Raw genomic sequence first — 15,603 nt, 5'->3', positions numbered from 1 at the left:
CTCTGGGCTCCCCAGCGCTTGCATTGCGACCTCCGGCCCCAGTGCGACTAACTTGGTTAGTGGGCTCATTGATGCGATGCTTGATAGTGTGCCACTTGTTGAAATCACCGGCCAAGTACCACGAAGAATGATCATGTGATCACTGGAAAGCTCAGGGCTTTTGCTAGTCGAGCTAAGATTGTTCACATAGACATTGATTCGGCTGAGGTTGGAAAAAACAAGCAGTCACATATGTCTGTTTGTTCGGATTTGAAGTTGGTCGTGAAAGGAATTAATAGCATATTGGAGCGCAAAGGAATCAAGGGTAAATTTGATTTTAGAGCTTGGAGAGATGAGCTGAATAAGCAGAAAGTTAAATTCCCATTGATATGCCATGCAAGTTCTCGATGAGCTGACGAATGGAAATGCTATCATAAGTACTGGAGTTGGATAACACCAGATTTGTAGTAGAATATCCCAATTTATATATATTCAGTTGTTGATAGTGGAGCCATCCTTGCAATAACAAGTTGTCCCTCAGAACACTATCCATATCTGGTTGAATTATTGGGCAAAAAAAATGTTCAAGCTTTCCTGGCTTCTTCAATCAAAATTGTAGCAAATTTGATATCTCCTTGAAATTAAAAATGTGTGGAACAAGAGAATGTGGAAGCACAAAAAGATGATCTTCCTATAAATATGGGAGGGTAGTGAAACATTTCATTTCCATTTTATATTATGATCCTGACAAGTAAGTGTAAGTTGTTTGAGCTCCAATCGTTAGTTCAACAGCTTTTGATGCTACATATATTAGAAAAACAAATCAGACACTCAAATTAGTTGACAAACACAGAATGATGACATGAAATTAATGAGTATCAAGCATATCAATAAGAAATCCTTTGATAAGTACTGGTTCCAAAACTTTCTCTGTGCTTTCAAGTCCGTGGCTAAAATATTAAAGAGAGAATTTTATTATTAGTGTTTTCTCCAACTTAGAGGAAGCATATTGCCAAAAAAAAAATAGCAAAAGAAAAAGCAAAGTGTGAGAACAAGTAAATCATTACTATTTTGCTAATCGATAAATTTTTTTGTCATTTACTCAGGTGTAAATATCTCATATCAGTGTAAATCAAATTTTATAAATTCAGAAAAACTTATTTCTCATATTTCAATGTGGTATCAAAGCAGGTTCATTTTTACCTTTGGTTTCTAAAGGCTGAAACCAGTACAAACACCATCCGACCACTACCCAACCTAGAAATCCTATCTACAAACCTCCAATTGAGAAGAAGTGACCATTCAACTCAAAAAGATCCGAAGAGCCGACCGTCGTCGGAACCATCACTATATGCTGTCTCATGAGCCTCCACGCGATGCCACACGCATGGCCTGTCTCCGGTGTGTGTGTCCTACGTGCTGTCACTCCGATAGTTTTTTAACTTGTGACATGCCCAGATCATATCATCGGCTCCTCCTCTACTATTCCAGCGGTCAGACCTGCAAACTAGCAACTTGATTTTTTTGTTCCACTGTCAAACCTTCCTTATTTGGTCGTAGCTTCCATGTCTACCCCTAATACTTAGTCTTATGGGGATAGCTTAGCCATGCAGATCACTAGTCACTGATTGAACGATAAGAATTTCCTGCAATGGTTTCAGTATGTTACATTGGTCATCCGGACAAAGGGTAAGATGAGTTATCTCAACAAGAAGATTAAAAAACTTGTTGAGGTTGCTCCTGGTGATGAAAATTGGCAGATTAATAACTCCTTGGTAATGGCGTAGCTGAATAGCGTTGCATGGGGGCTATTGCACATCTATCTTTTGCTTTGCTGGTTCTTTAAAAAGAAAAGATAATGTTATAATAAAAGGGAAAAAAAAAGCCCGTTTTCACGTATAGAGGTGTGAATTTTGTAAGTATCTGGTTTGGTTGGGAGAATGCAATTGGTGGATGTAATTATTTTTAAAATTATTTTTTTCCGTTAACCATCCATGTATTATATAAGTTTTGTTGTGATAAATAGTATGTTACTCTTTTATAAATTTCACTAGTTAACTTTTTGCTAATAATTGTTAAGGGTCTCTATTTTATATGGTGGCGGTTTATCCTATCATTAAAATGGGAAGAGTGATTTTTTTTTATTTTTTTTTTGGTCCCCATTCAACCTTCTCCGGACACCATGCCCTCGGGGTACGGCCCGTTTGGGCTAGCCCCTCATTGTAACAGTGGGTGCACTAAGCTTCGCAACCGGAGAAAGAACGAGACTAATCCTCCAACAGAAGATTTTTGGCTTATCCTCTGGCCCCCAAAGATTTTCCAAGAAACTGCTTGAGGCAGGATTTGATCCCTGCACCAAGCAATCTCTTTGGAGCTCAGCTGCCAACTGAGCTACCCTTGGAGGTTTGGGAGAGTGATTTTATAAGAAAACAACATTTAACTTTTATATTAATGAATTTGGAAAAAAATAGATCTGCTTTTGCTTCAGAAATATTTTTTGCCATTTTTTTTTTTTTTGGTACATTGCCAGGAGGTATCCTCATTCAACCTTCTCCGGGCACCATGCCATCGGGGTACGGCCCGTTTGGGCTAGCCCCTCATTGTAACAGTGGGTGCACTAAGCTTCGCAACCGGAGAAAAGACGAGACTAATCCCCCAACCGAATATTTTTTGGCTTATCCTCTGGCCCCCAAAGATTTTCCAAGAAACTGCTTGAGGCAGAGTTTGATCATGAATGCTGATCTGACTCACTTAATTCATGCTCATGAATGGTTTCCCATTTATTTTCTTATGTTTTCTTTTTATCTTTATTACATGTTAAAATTCATTGCATTTTAGCAGAAAATGCGGGAAAATGTCCAATGAAAGAATATTTTCTTACTTTAAAAAATATCAGTAATTAATATTTTAAACATGACAAAAAAAATTAAATTTATTTCCGGGTGTTAAATAACATTTCTTTCAATATTTGTATATTATATATACTACTTATGTCCGATAAAGGAACTCCGAGAATTGATCCGTACCAAAGTTGACAAAAAAAGAAGTTGATTTATACTATTGTTTTAAAAATTTATGTAAAACAAACATACAAATATAAATTAAAAAAACATAAAATTAATTCAAGTAAAATATAGAAAATAGGGGAAGAAAATATATGTTTAAAAAATATTTCAAATTATAAAAAATAGTATAATTTAATAATATGTTATTTATATATTTATCTGAGTTTAAACATTATTGTTATTCATCCATTATTTCCATTACAAGGGCATCCAAATTTGTCTCTTTATGTTTTTATTTCAACTGGTCTAATCTGCTTCGAATATTGTCGAATAGGGTGACTTTCCTAACACTATTTTCTTCATTTCCAGGACTTGAATAAAAAAATCTAATTAAAGGGAAATAAATTGTTTGCCATTTGAACAAATAATTATTGGTATAACATCAGAATTTATCCAAGACTTCACTTTTCATAAAAATTTAAAGGGACATTTTCACCATACTAATTCAAATTTCAAAACTTTTTACTAGATTAAAACAAAATCAAAATATTTCATCAAAATAATAAAGTGAGACACATAGAGGGTCATGCGCATTCATGTTGTGTGTGGGAGATGAGCATGACTAGGGTTTAAATAGTGCAAATTATGTACCCATCATATGCGAAATTTGAATGCACAAACTCCATATGCATCTCGCAGTGCATGCCACGTGACAGACGCTCATTCGGCCATGCGCAAGTTGTGCACACACCATGTGCGACTTGAACGACCATAGCAAATTTTAATGCATTATTTTGATAAAAACTTTTGATTTGGATTTAATGGATAAAAAGTATCAAAATTTGTATTAAAAAAAATAAGGACATTAATTATTATTATTTTTCAACGTCAATATATATAATTTTTGGTAGAACGTACCGAGCATGTTATGAAACTCGCATGAGATATAAAATTAGAGCAATCATCATTGATTAATCAAGGATGTCTGTTAAATAGGAAATATCAACCAACACAATTTATATTTACCATTGTAATTGATAATTGACATGAAACTCTCTATTTCCAATTTTTCATGCTTCCTCTGTTAGCCTTCGAATACAACAGTAAGTACACTGTTCGGCTTGAAACTTAATCTACAAACAAGAAGTCAAGGACCTGAATCATGTCACCTGTGATACAGAAAATCCCCACTATTTTCTAAATTCTGTTAAGTAACCAAGTCAGATTCTCAAGTCAGTCATTATTCATTACCCTCCCATCAAATATAGCAAGTGTGACTGAAGCATACACTACAAATTTTATTTTCCTAAACAAAAAAAGAAAAGCAGAGAAAACTTGTCAAGCATACACAATAAAAGCACCAAAGTTTAATTACAACTGAGTATTGTGGAATCATTAGATATACTCAAAACATTATAAATGTTTGCTCGTCTAGTTCAGAATGCTTGTAAACCATGCACTACCCCATGCAAATGTTCTCAACTTGGAAGCAAACAAAACCTGATTTTAACCATGCACATTATCCTTTACTTCTAAGTATTATTCGGTTTATTTCATTACATTAAATATTCGGTTTATTCCATTACATTCTCTCAATGAAAACGATTAATAAATAGCTCACGTGTAAACTTCACACTGGACATGCAGCTGTAACAGTTGGCTTCTGTTTGAACAAAACCAGAACGAACTACTTTTATTTTATTATATTATGATTAGAGGAATCTTCTTATTCTTCATCCCACCAAATTCTCTTAATTATTACTTCTGAACAAGAGATTTATTTTGCACCCCATGCTTGTTGACACTGCAATGTCAGCGTCACCATCAGCGCCACTTGATTGTAGCAGGAAGACATAATGACGGCTCAAGACCGCCTCATGAAAACCTTATATTCCCTGAAAAGGTTCTACCATGTGGAAACGCTCTTTAATAGAACTTTAACAGGTCGTGACCAAGAAACTACCGATTTCGCTTGGTGGACAAGGAATGCCCGACTTATTAATTTATTTGATAAACTACTAGGGACCCATGTAGCCCATGCTGGATTAATAGTATTCTGGGCTGGGACAATAAACCTATTTGAAATGGCTCGTTTCGTACCCGAGAAGCCCATGTATGAACAGGGCTTAATTTTACTTTTCTGATATCAATTGATACGAACATTACCCCAAAAGCTAGCCCATAAGGTAAATAAGCCCAAAGTCCAAAGTTCATATAAACTCCATACCAGAAGCTTATGTTTCTACTTACAGGGGTGCGAAGCTTTTTATTTAGATAACGTTGAAAAAATAATCTCGTCTACTTATCCAAATAGTCGTAGTATAAAACAGATTAATTTTTCGTCTTCGAATATAAATAAAAAAAATACATCATTTAATATAGTGGAATAAAAGCTTTATATTCCTAATTCATCTCATTAACTAATAGTATCGTGCAATTCATTTGACAAATACTAAAAAATCCGACACCAGAACAATTAAGTCCAGCCACAATAGTAAGTCCGGCCAACACCAAGCAAGAACAATGATCGAGTAAACCAAAACTAAAAAGTAAAAAGATTTGGATAAAGCTGCAATAGAAACACCGAGCCCAAAGATCAGGATTTACAGAATGCACGAAGCGTATCGTCTAGGGCCTTTCTGTCATAATCCCCTGTGAAAACGCAATTGCCTAGAGGGCCCTTTAGAAGGATAAGCCTTAGCAACCCATCAGCGACCTTCTTATCAACCTGATATTCCAAAATAAATAAACTGTTAGTCATATTAAAACAAGGGTGTTATTAATCTCATGTTTTGTTAAGGAAAATGTTAAGTGTTATCTTCTTTAACATAAGAAAATGTTTTCCCTTGAAACAAATTGAACATTAAAAGAGTATTGAAGCATCAACCCTTACCGCCATAACAGATTTAAACATGTCCACAGTCATGGTTTCAGCAGGCGCAACAGGTAACTTAGCCAGCTTTAAAATGTCTCCAACTCGCTTCACAATTGAATCATCAATCCAACCAAGGCGATATGACATATCAACAGCCATTACCTGTGTACGTCCGTATACAGATTCCCTCAATATAGATCCAGTATTAAAAGAAAGACACTCACAAGGGAAAAAGTGGACAAGATAAATATACAAGTGTAGGTATAATTCATGGTCGTAATCAAAGAAATATATACCATGCCAGCTGCAACAGCCTCTCCATGAAGCCACTGCCCATAGCCAACCCCAGTTTCTATTGCCTAAAATAAGTGCCACGGGAAAGAGTTAAAATCACAGATTACTAATAGAGAAAATGCAGAAACATTTTTTTCAATAGTTTGATGACACAACTCGCAAAGCAAACAGACACACATTCTTAGATTTTTAACAATTATATTTTAAAAGCTACAATATGTAAATAATCTGGGAAATTATATGGGCTGAAGATTTCGTGATGTCATTAGAATAACACACAGCAATATAGCATGAAAGGGGCATGGATGATTAATCAATCTAACATATGATGCTACCTTTCACTGCAAAAAAAAGCCACAAAAAAATGAAATGCATGTTTTTCTTAACACTATTGGTGTTCTATCCTCCGTAGAAACTTAAATTCTGTATTTGAAATAATTGGACCTATTGATTTGGAACATGCTAAGATAAGCTTGCACCAAAGTTATCAAATGCGGATGTCGCGGCCAACCACGAAAAACGCTATAGCGTTATAGCGGGTTGCGGTTGCAAAAATAGCGGAATAGATATATGACAGAAATAATGACAAAAAGAAACATTTTTTAAAGGCAGAAATAGCATAAGTGACAGAGAGAGACGCAGATAGACTAAAAAACCCTTAAAAAAATTGTGTTACACATTTAAATTTAGGACAAAATTGCCATTTTGCCTTATGACAGCAACATGGCTGCAATTTGCGATCGCAATGACTGCTGTTGCGTTCCAATGCGGTGCGGAGCGGTGAGACACCACAACGCCCATACAGCGCGGCTCGCGGTGCTATTGCGGCGTAATTAACTAGTATTTGCACACCATCTTAGCTAATAAATTTTTCTCAAACAATCATGTCTCCATTTACTTAAATTCTTTTTTCATTATATTTAAAATTTTATACTTGTTCATGAGTACATAAACCTAACGAAGATCTTCACAGTGCAGATTTGGTATTTTTGCAAACTAAAGTAATTAAATAACCAGTGAAAGACAATCACTCACATGACCAAATGTATGACCCAAGTTCAATGTTGCCCTCAGTCCACTTTCCTTCTCATCCAAGGACACAACCTCAGCCTTGTTTTCACAAGATCGCTTTATAGCATATGCCAGTGCACTTGGATCTCTGTAGTGGATGACATTAAATTGTAAAAACTAGAAGAGTAGAAGAGCATTATGAAAGCAATTGCACAATATTCTGATAAAAATGAATAGACCAACAAGAAAGTATGTGGCATTAATAAGCTATGATGCACACATACTCCAAAATGGTGGCGCAACCATGTCCCATACAGATACTCGTATAATACACCTGCATTTGGTGTATCATTTTATTTTTTTTTGGGAATCTGTCGCCCTCAAAGTACTTGCCAACTTCAAAATTATTACATGGGGACTTGAGACAGGGAGAACACATGGAACATGAGTTGAGATAGGATAATCACATGTAGATAAAATTGACTTTAATTTAAATATATAAATACACATATTTTATTTCATGTATACAAACTTACCAGTATCTTAAGTTTTTAAAAAACTATTATATATGCATATTGTATGATCTTCATATCTATATTCACGCAACTAGCTAATAAGTAATGAGAAGTCATCAAGCTCAATGTTGAGATATTTTTTCCAGCCAAAAGTACATAATTTAACATACATTTCCCAGAACATTTGCTTCTGTGACCCATGGGATGTTTCACACTTTCACCCATTATTACAAGCTTAATTATGAAAACGGAATAGGCAAATAGCAGGAATGCAAGCTTGAAACAGTATCATACTTGATTAAAATTTTACCTTGCCACTAATGTCTGCATATTTTTCTCTTGCCACTCAAAAAATTCTGCATCCCTGATGAGCCCATACTTTATAACCTCTGCAAGCCCTGATGCCAGTTCCCTGTCTGGCAATGTATTCAATGTGTCTGTGTCTATAAGCACACACTGGGGTTGGTAAAAAGCACCAATTAAGTTCTTTCCAAGGTCGTGGTTTATCCCAGTTTTGCCACCAACTGAAGAATCAACCTAGGAACATAATACAAGATCCAATGAATGGAAAAAGGACAATGTCAGTAGCAGCAGAGACTAGAACCATAAACATTACATGGAGCAGCAACAGATCTGATTGACATTTATCATGAAAAGAAATTTAGAATAGAGCAGCGAAAGACCTGTGCCATAACAGTGGTAGGAATCTGAATAAAATTAACACCACGTAGGAAGATAGCAGCAGCCAAGCCACACATGTCGCCGATCACACCACCTCCAAGAGCAACAAATGTACACCGCCGGTCCAATCGTGACTTGATGGCCTTGTCAAAGATTTTCTTTAGAGTATCCTATCAGTTGAACATACAACCATTTTTTATGCAATCGTCAAGAGTGTCAAAACACATGACAGTCAATTCAAACACGAAAGACCTACCATGTCCTTGTACTGCTCACCGTCTGGTAAAATTACACTCTCGACAGAAACATTTGGGTTTCCCCTTGTCAAAGCATCAACAACTATGTCTAGATACAGTGGTGCAACCGTTTTATTAGTGACAACAAGGACTCTCTTTCCATGGACATGCCTATCACATAATGATCAACTAGTAAGAACAGAGCATTTTAGAATAATACAAACATGAAATAAAATCCTGCCTCGCTAGATAGTTGAGTTCTCATCTATTTTTGGAAATAAATAGGACACTTATCTATTTTTGGAAATAAATAGGACACTACACGTACACGCACAAAATAGTCAAGCTTATTAGCTTATAAACTGATTGATCAGATGGTTGTTTTTGTTTTCTCCCAAATTGTGGTCCATTGTTATAACTTGGAAGTTGAAAATATCAACTATCATTCAGGTTATAAGTAAATGAAAAAATGATAATAACTACAGAGTCTGGAAGTATACGAGACAAAAAAAAAAAAATTGAACTTAAAATTCAATTGATCAACAATTGTTACCTCTGAAGAAACTCGGGTTTATGAAGCAACCCGGATCCGATATAAATGGGATAGCTACGATTGCCCAAATCGACATCGACAATGGCGGGAAGCCCAGTTTCGATTTTTGCTGCAAAGGGATCCATAACTTGAGACGAAGTAGCGCGTATGGTTGATCTCCGTGCTGAACACGCGCTAGAAACAGAAGCCCGCTTCGAGTTCAAGTGAAAATGGTTCTTAGGAGAGGAAAATAAAGAGTGGGTATGCAACAATTTAGGTTTTTGAAGAGAAGAGGGGTAATTGGGTTTTCGGTTTACTTGTTTGGTGGAGAGAGAAAGAGAGAAATGGGTGGGCGTGGAAGCCATTGGAGAATTCAGGAATGAGATGAGAGAAACGGAAGACGATGTGAGGTTATGGTTTGGTGGTTGGTGAGTGAATAAGGTAACAATAACAAAAACATGGTGTGCTTTCAAAAGAAGACGATGACTGAGAGGTGGGGTTAGGTGAGGACCTGAAATGGTGCTGTTGGTCGCTAAATTATGAGTAAGAGTGACCAATTTGTCACTGTTCATTATAGCGCACGGTAAAAATTTTCAAACTACCATGTAGGCTAATTCGCTAAACAGTATAGCGAATTAGGCTTGATGATGTGTCACCTACTCACTAGTCCACATATTTCGCTACACAGTGTAGCGAAATACATGGTCAAAAGGTCAGTCTGGTCAGTTCCTTTTGGACACGTGTCACATCTCTGTTGGACACATAATTCGCTACACAGGGTTGCGAATTATGCATCAGAAGCGTCAGTTCATGTCAACTCAAAGTCAGGCCACGTGTCACTTCCCCACATAATTCGCTGTACTACATAGCGAATTATGGGGCTATTTTTGGTATGACTCGTAGCGAAATATGTAATATCTGCCAAGTGTCATCTCCCCCCTAATTCGCTAGGGGTATAGCGAATTATGATGATTAATTTGCTACCCCTAGCGAATTATAAGCTATAAATTAGTCCATTTTGTGTGTGAACCACCCCTACGAAATTTTTCCTTTTATGTTAAGGTTTACTATTTTTGTGTTGTTGTTGAATCTTAGTTTTTTTTTCTATTTTTGTAGGATGAGTGAGGGTAGGAATGATTTAATAGCAACTGTATATCATAATGGAAGAAAATACTTTGGTCCAAACGGGCAAGTGTTTGAAGGTGATGCAAAAATGTTTCGCATGAACCCAAGATGCAATCTTCACGAGCTGAAGAAGTTAATATACAAGAAGTTAAGATTACAATGTGGTCAAACTCTTGCTCGGTTGACCGCTAGATGTGCCTCGGGTAACCCCGTGCAATGAGTTGGTGTGGAAATTGTCGACGATGAAGATGTAACGTTAGTCGTAGATGCAAGCACTTCTGAACACGGCGAGTCAAGATTTATTGAATTGTATGCAGAAGTCAACTACGGTGGACAATCCAGCAGTCAACTGAGCAATCCATGCACTGACATCATCGACATAAACATGGTGCCCGTGGTTAATCTGGAAGTTGAGCTCGCGTCCCCAACGCTTGCACCACCAACTCAAGAAATTTTTTATGAAGCGGTTCCAGCCAACGACATGTACGATCCATCTTGGCGTACAGATAGTTTCGAGGAAGAGCGTGATGAAGGTCTTGTTCCAGATAGCGAGTCATCGGATACGGATGTCGATGGTGACTTTGATTGTTGTCCGTCTACTGCAGTTGAACAACCAATTCCATCGCCAGGCATTGTCGGAATGCAAGATCCTCCTGTTGCAGGTACGTAAGGATTAATGCTTTATAATAAAATATCTAATATCAAATATAACGACATTAATATATTGGGGTTTTGGATATGTTATTATGCAGGAAATGATAATGTACCGTTTTGGTCTAGAGTTAGCCATTTCACGAATGTTAATTGGGAATATCCAGATCAAGAATTGGATGATATGAATGGAGCACAAATACCTAACTGGCAGATCGACAACGAGCTATATAAGGACCAACTGTTTGACACTAAGCAAGATGTACAGATGGCAATTAAACAATATTGTATGGCAAATCATCGCACATCCTCCAGGGTAATGGTGACCTCGCCCATCCTCATATGAAATGTCCGTGTCTCTGGGCGCCATCGCTCGACAAGCGCAGACACAAGCGAATGGTCTATCTGAAATCATAAAAAATATGTGGTCAATCAGCAATAAATATATTATTATCACAATGCCATATGCCAAAGTCAGGATATAGTGATACAATAAAAAATTACTAACCTCATGGTTGCGTAGGCGCGCAATATGGTAGAAGCCAGCCTGCCTCAGCCATGGCTCAATCTCTTCAGGAATGGCACGGTGATCATGTGTCGCAACATGTCGCACATTAATCACACGATCCGGGACATTCGGATCCTCACAGGTGTTCCACACATGTGTGGATATATGTTTCTCCTGTAACGTTAGGAGAGTCTTGTCTGAAGGCCCAGGGTCAATCACGCTGCGTGGAGACCCAGGACGAGGTGCCTCATCATGCTCCATATCTAAATAAATTAATACAAAACAATTAAACTAATATTCATGAACAAAGAATTCATAAATATTTAGCTAAATAAAAAATTAATAAAAGCACAATTCAAAGGTTTTTCTCCATTTAAGTTTCTGCTTTAACTAAATTAAAATAAATTGATAACCTATCGTGTCTAACATCAACAGTAACTAACAATGAAATAAGTATTAAAGCATAAATAATAAATTAAATTAATTAAACCTACGATTTTATAACTTAATAGATTCACATAATTTCCAACCTAAGGTTTCAAAATTTTAAGAATTAAACAATATTTCTAAATTATTAACGTTTATAAAATAATTAAAAAATTTAATTATGTAGACCTAACCATTCATTTATGCGTAAAATAAATTAACACATTTATTAACCTAATGGCTCAAATACCAACATTAAATAATATTAACACATTTTACTAGCCTAAGGTTTTAAAACCCTAAACCCAAAATCTAAATTTATAAATTATTAACGTTTATATATTTTGTGCTCAAATTTTTAATTATGTAGACCTAATCATGAATTCATTCGTAAAATAAATTCACACATTTATTAACCTAACGTTTCAAATACCAACATTAAATAATATTCACAAAATATTACAGCATTAATAAAAAATTATTTATATTAGCCTAAGCATTATAGCATGGAATTCATTAACACATTTTACTAGCCTAAGGTATCAAAAACCAAAATTAAATAACATTACACATATATTAAAGCTTAAATAATAAATTAAATAAATTATACCTAATCATTTATGCATGATTTAAAATAATCACATTTACTAGCCTAAGGTTGGAAATATCAACATTAAATAATATACCACATTCACTAACCTAAAGTTTCAAGTATTAACACTAAATACATAACATATTTACTAACCTAAAGTTTCAAGCCTAAACACTAAATAATATAACATATTTACTAATCTATTGTTTAAAGTATAAATATAAGATAATATAACCCATTTATAAAAAAAAAACATAATCAATGAAACAAACATATTATAAAAGCAATAAAAAAGGGGTTTGATTTTCTCATGTTAAATGAGAATTCAATTCTCATGTTGTAGAGATAAAAAGCATGTGAGACCCATGTGTTAGAAAAAATTATATGTAGGACCCATGTCAGCACGGAAATCGAAGGGTGTGTAGGAAAATTTGAATTCTCATGTTAAATGAGAATTATAAAACCCATAAAAAAAATTACTAACCTTGTAGAGAGAAAGCACTTAGAGAGAGAGGGAGTGAGGGAGAGGATGAGAGGAAATTGGTGGGGGGAGGGGAGGGGACCGTGGGGTTTATATAGGAAAAAAGATGCACATAATTCGCTACCCAAGGTAGCGAATTTGTGCCAAGCTGCCACGTGTCTGACATGCGCAGTGCAGCAGGTGACCGTTGCCACATATTTCGCTACACAGTGTAGCGAAATATGGGTGGCTTGACACGTGTCCAAAAGGTGACTGACCAGGCTGACCTTTTGACCACGTATTTCGCTACACTGTGTAGCGAAATACGTGGACCAGTGAGTAGGTAACACATCATCCGGCCTAATTCGCTACACTATGTAGCGAATTAGCCTGCGTGGCAGTTTGGGAATTTTTACTGTGCGCGTGGCATTCTGGTAAATTTTATGATAATCAGTGGCAAATTGGTCACTGTTCCAAATTATGATCTATTTATTTATTCAAGGGATAGGATATTAACTATCGTGTTGTAACAGTTTAATTTTCGTAAACAGTTATTATTTTCACAAATTAAATTTATTAATTAATTATTAATTCATAATAAATGATAATTATTCTTCCACAAAAATTAATGGTTAAGATATGATAATAATATTATTTAATAACAATAATATCCTATCCCATTATTTATTTGGTTTTTCAATATTCAATATGTAATGGACCTGATCCATGAGTCCATATCCTAACAAACTACTCCAATTAAGGGTTTGTTTGATAGAAGAGTTTTATTTTGTTGTGTGGAAAAGTTCATATAAGATTCAAAGGATATGGGAATGTGATATTGTGTATACAATTTTATCCAGATAATCACTCGAGAATAACAATCATAGGTGATATTTTGATTTAACTGGAAAACAAAAAAATTAGGGAATAAAAATTTGGATACAAATATCTCTGAAATAACGTGTCAAAATTTGATAGACAAGAGTTACTTCCGTAATTTCAACACATTTTTCAGCAATATTTTACCTTTAATCAAATATAGACTCGGAAAATTTAAATCAATTTTTTCAGTAATATTTCGAGGTCTCAAATATATTTTTTTAACTTTCTTTTAAAATTTACTTCTCTACCATATTTTCAATAAGGGTTTTATAATTCTCATTTAATATGAGAATTAAAATTTTCCTACACACCCTTCGATTTCCGTGCTGACATGGGTCATACATATAATTTTTTCTAACACATGAGTCCCACATGCTTTTTATCTCTACAACATGAGAATTGAATTCTTATTCAATATGAGAAAATTAAACCCCTTTCAATAATTATGATTTACCGCTAAAACAAATTTTCCAACGCCCCCAAAGAATCTAACAAACAGGAGAAATAGATGGGGATTCTAATACTAATGCCAAGATAAGAAATCGTAACTATATGAAAACAAACAAGGCCCAAGCCCAAACAAGTAAATAAAAGGTAAAGACATCATGGAAGGACTTTTGGCTCATCTTTATTATTATCATCGTTGTGCACACACCAACATTTTAGTTATATCATTTACCGTTTAGTGCACAATGATGATCTATGATATTTGTGATATTGATTCATCATCTATTTGGTGAACATTCTCGAACTACTCAGACTGAACCATACAATTTTGTGTTTTAACTGTCCAAACAATTAAACAAGTCTATCTTAAAAATTATAAGTTTGTGGGACAACGGTAGTTAAAATCCCAATTTATTATTATGACTTTACTGTTTTATAAAAAAAATTCATCAAAACGATTTTACCAATATTCCAAACGCTTTTATATTTTTATGATTCTACGTGTTACGATTTTTTATTCCCTTTCGATTTTATGTAAAATCTTAATTTTAACTACCATGTGTGGGATAAATATGAAACTACAATTTTCTTAAAGTAAATTCTTATTTTTCTACGATACAAGTATTATTATTTTAGTTCTTGAAAAAAGAATATAATTAATTTAGTCTTTCAATTATGTAAAATATTATTAAATCAGTTATTCTTTTAGCAAAACTAAAAAAACAAGTGTAAAATGGTTTTCATAATTGGCATCTTTCATCTGCTATGTTTCGTCCTTGATTATTTAGCTAAAGACTTTGCAAGCAATTGTGAAATGGCATTCATAATTAACATTTAACAGCCACGTGACATTTTGCTTTTTGTGTCTATGATCCTGACTTCATGTTTCTTACCATTCTTAGAATTTGACTTCTGTTCGTGATTTTCCATTGTAGAATGAGATGGTTAGGCATTTAATCCCCGTTTGTGAAGAATTGAGTTCTTATTGTAAGAGTAGATTCCTAAATTAGGGGCTGTTCGATTTTTATTTTTTATTTTTTAAAATTATTTTGTAAAATATTTAATGAAATATATATATATTTTTATTTTTTTAAAGTTAATAGTCAAAATACAAAACAGAAATAATTAAAATATATTGTATAAATTTAATTCTAAAATTTAAAAATTAAATATAACTGTACTCATAGTGGTACATAGATGTGTTCCATGGAGGGTCAAATATATTGATATAAGGGTGCTCATAGTAGCAATGGTAGAGACCAAAGCACTAATGAAGCTTCCCATGGTGTCCATAAAGGAGGGTGTGTGAGAGTGGCTAGCATTGTTCTCCATGTTCGCAGCGCCTGAAGCTGAATGGAGGAGAAGAGCCTCCTTTCCTCAATGT

At 34.8% G+C, this 15,603-nt stretch overlaps 2 protein-coding genes across 2 annotated transcripts in view; both read right to left on the bottom strand.

Annotated features, from left to right (window-relative positions):
• LOC133310752 (rac-like GTP-binding protein RHO1) overlaps window positions 1-15,603 on the bottom strand; it is a 43,234-nt gene that overhangs the window by 6,851 nt on the left and 20,780 nt on the right. The window lies entirely within an intron of this gene.
• LOC133310760 (3-dehydroquinate synthase, chloroplastic) lies at window positions 5,352-9,632 on the bottom strand. Its single transcript, XM_061511742.1, has 8 exons — window positions 9,150-9,632; window positions 8,617-8,767; window positions 8,363-8,530; window positions 7,990-8,216; window positions 7,189-7,312; window positions 6,156-6,218; window positions 5,878-6,021; window positions 5,352-5,712 (listed from the first exon to the last, which is right to left on the bottom strand). Exons 1-8 carry the CDS (start codon window positions 9,491-9,493, stop codon window positions 5,581-5,583), a joined length of 1,353 nt encoding a protein of 450 aa, XP_061367726.1. The 5' UTR covers window positions 9,494-9,632; the 3' UTR covers window positions 5,352-5,580.

Source organism: Gastrolobium bilobum, unplaced genomic scaffold (genome assembly GCF_033153095.1).
Source record: "Gastrolobium bilobum isolate Gb01-03AN ecotype WA unplaced genomic scaffold, APGP_CSIRO_Gbil_v1 utg10606, whole genome shotgun sequence".
Classification (NCBI taxonomy): domain Eukaryota; kingdom Viridiplantae; phylum Streptophyta; class Magnoliopsida; order Fabales; family Fabaceae; genus Gastrolobium; species Gastrolobium bilobum.
This window is presented reverse-complemented; position numbering and strand designations above follow the sequence as displayed.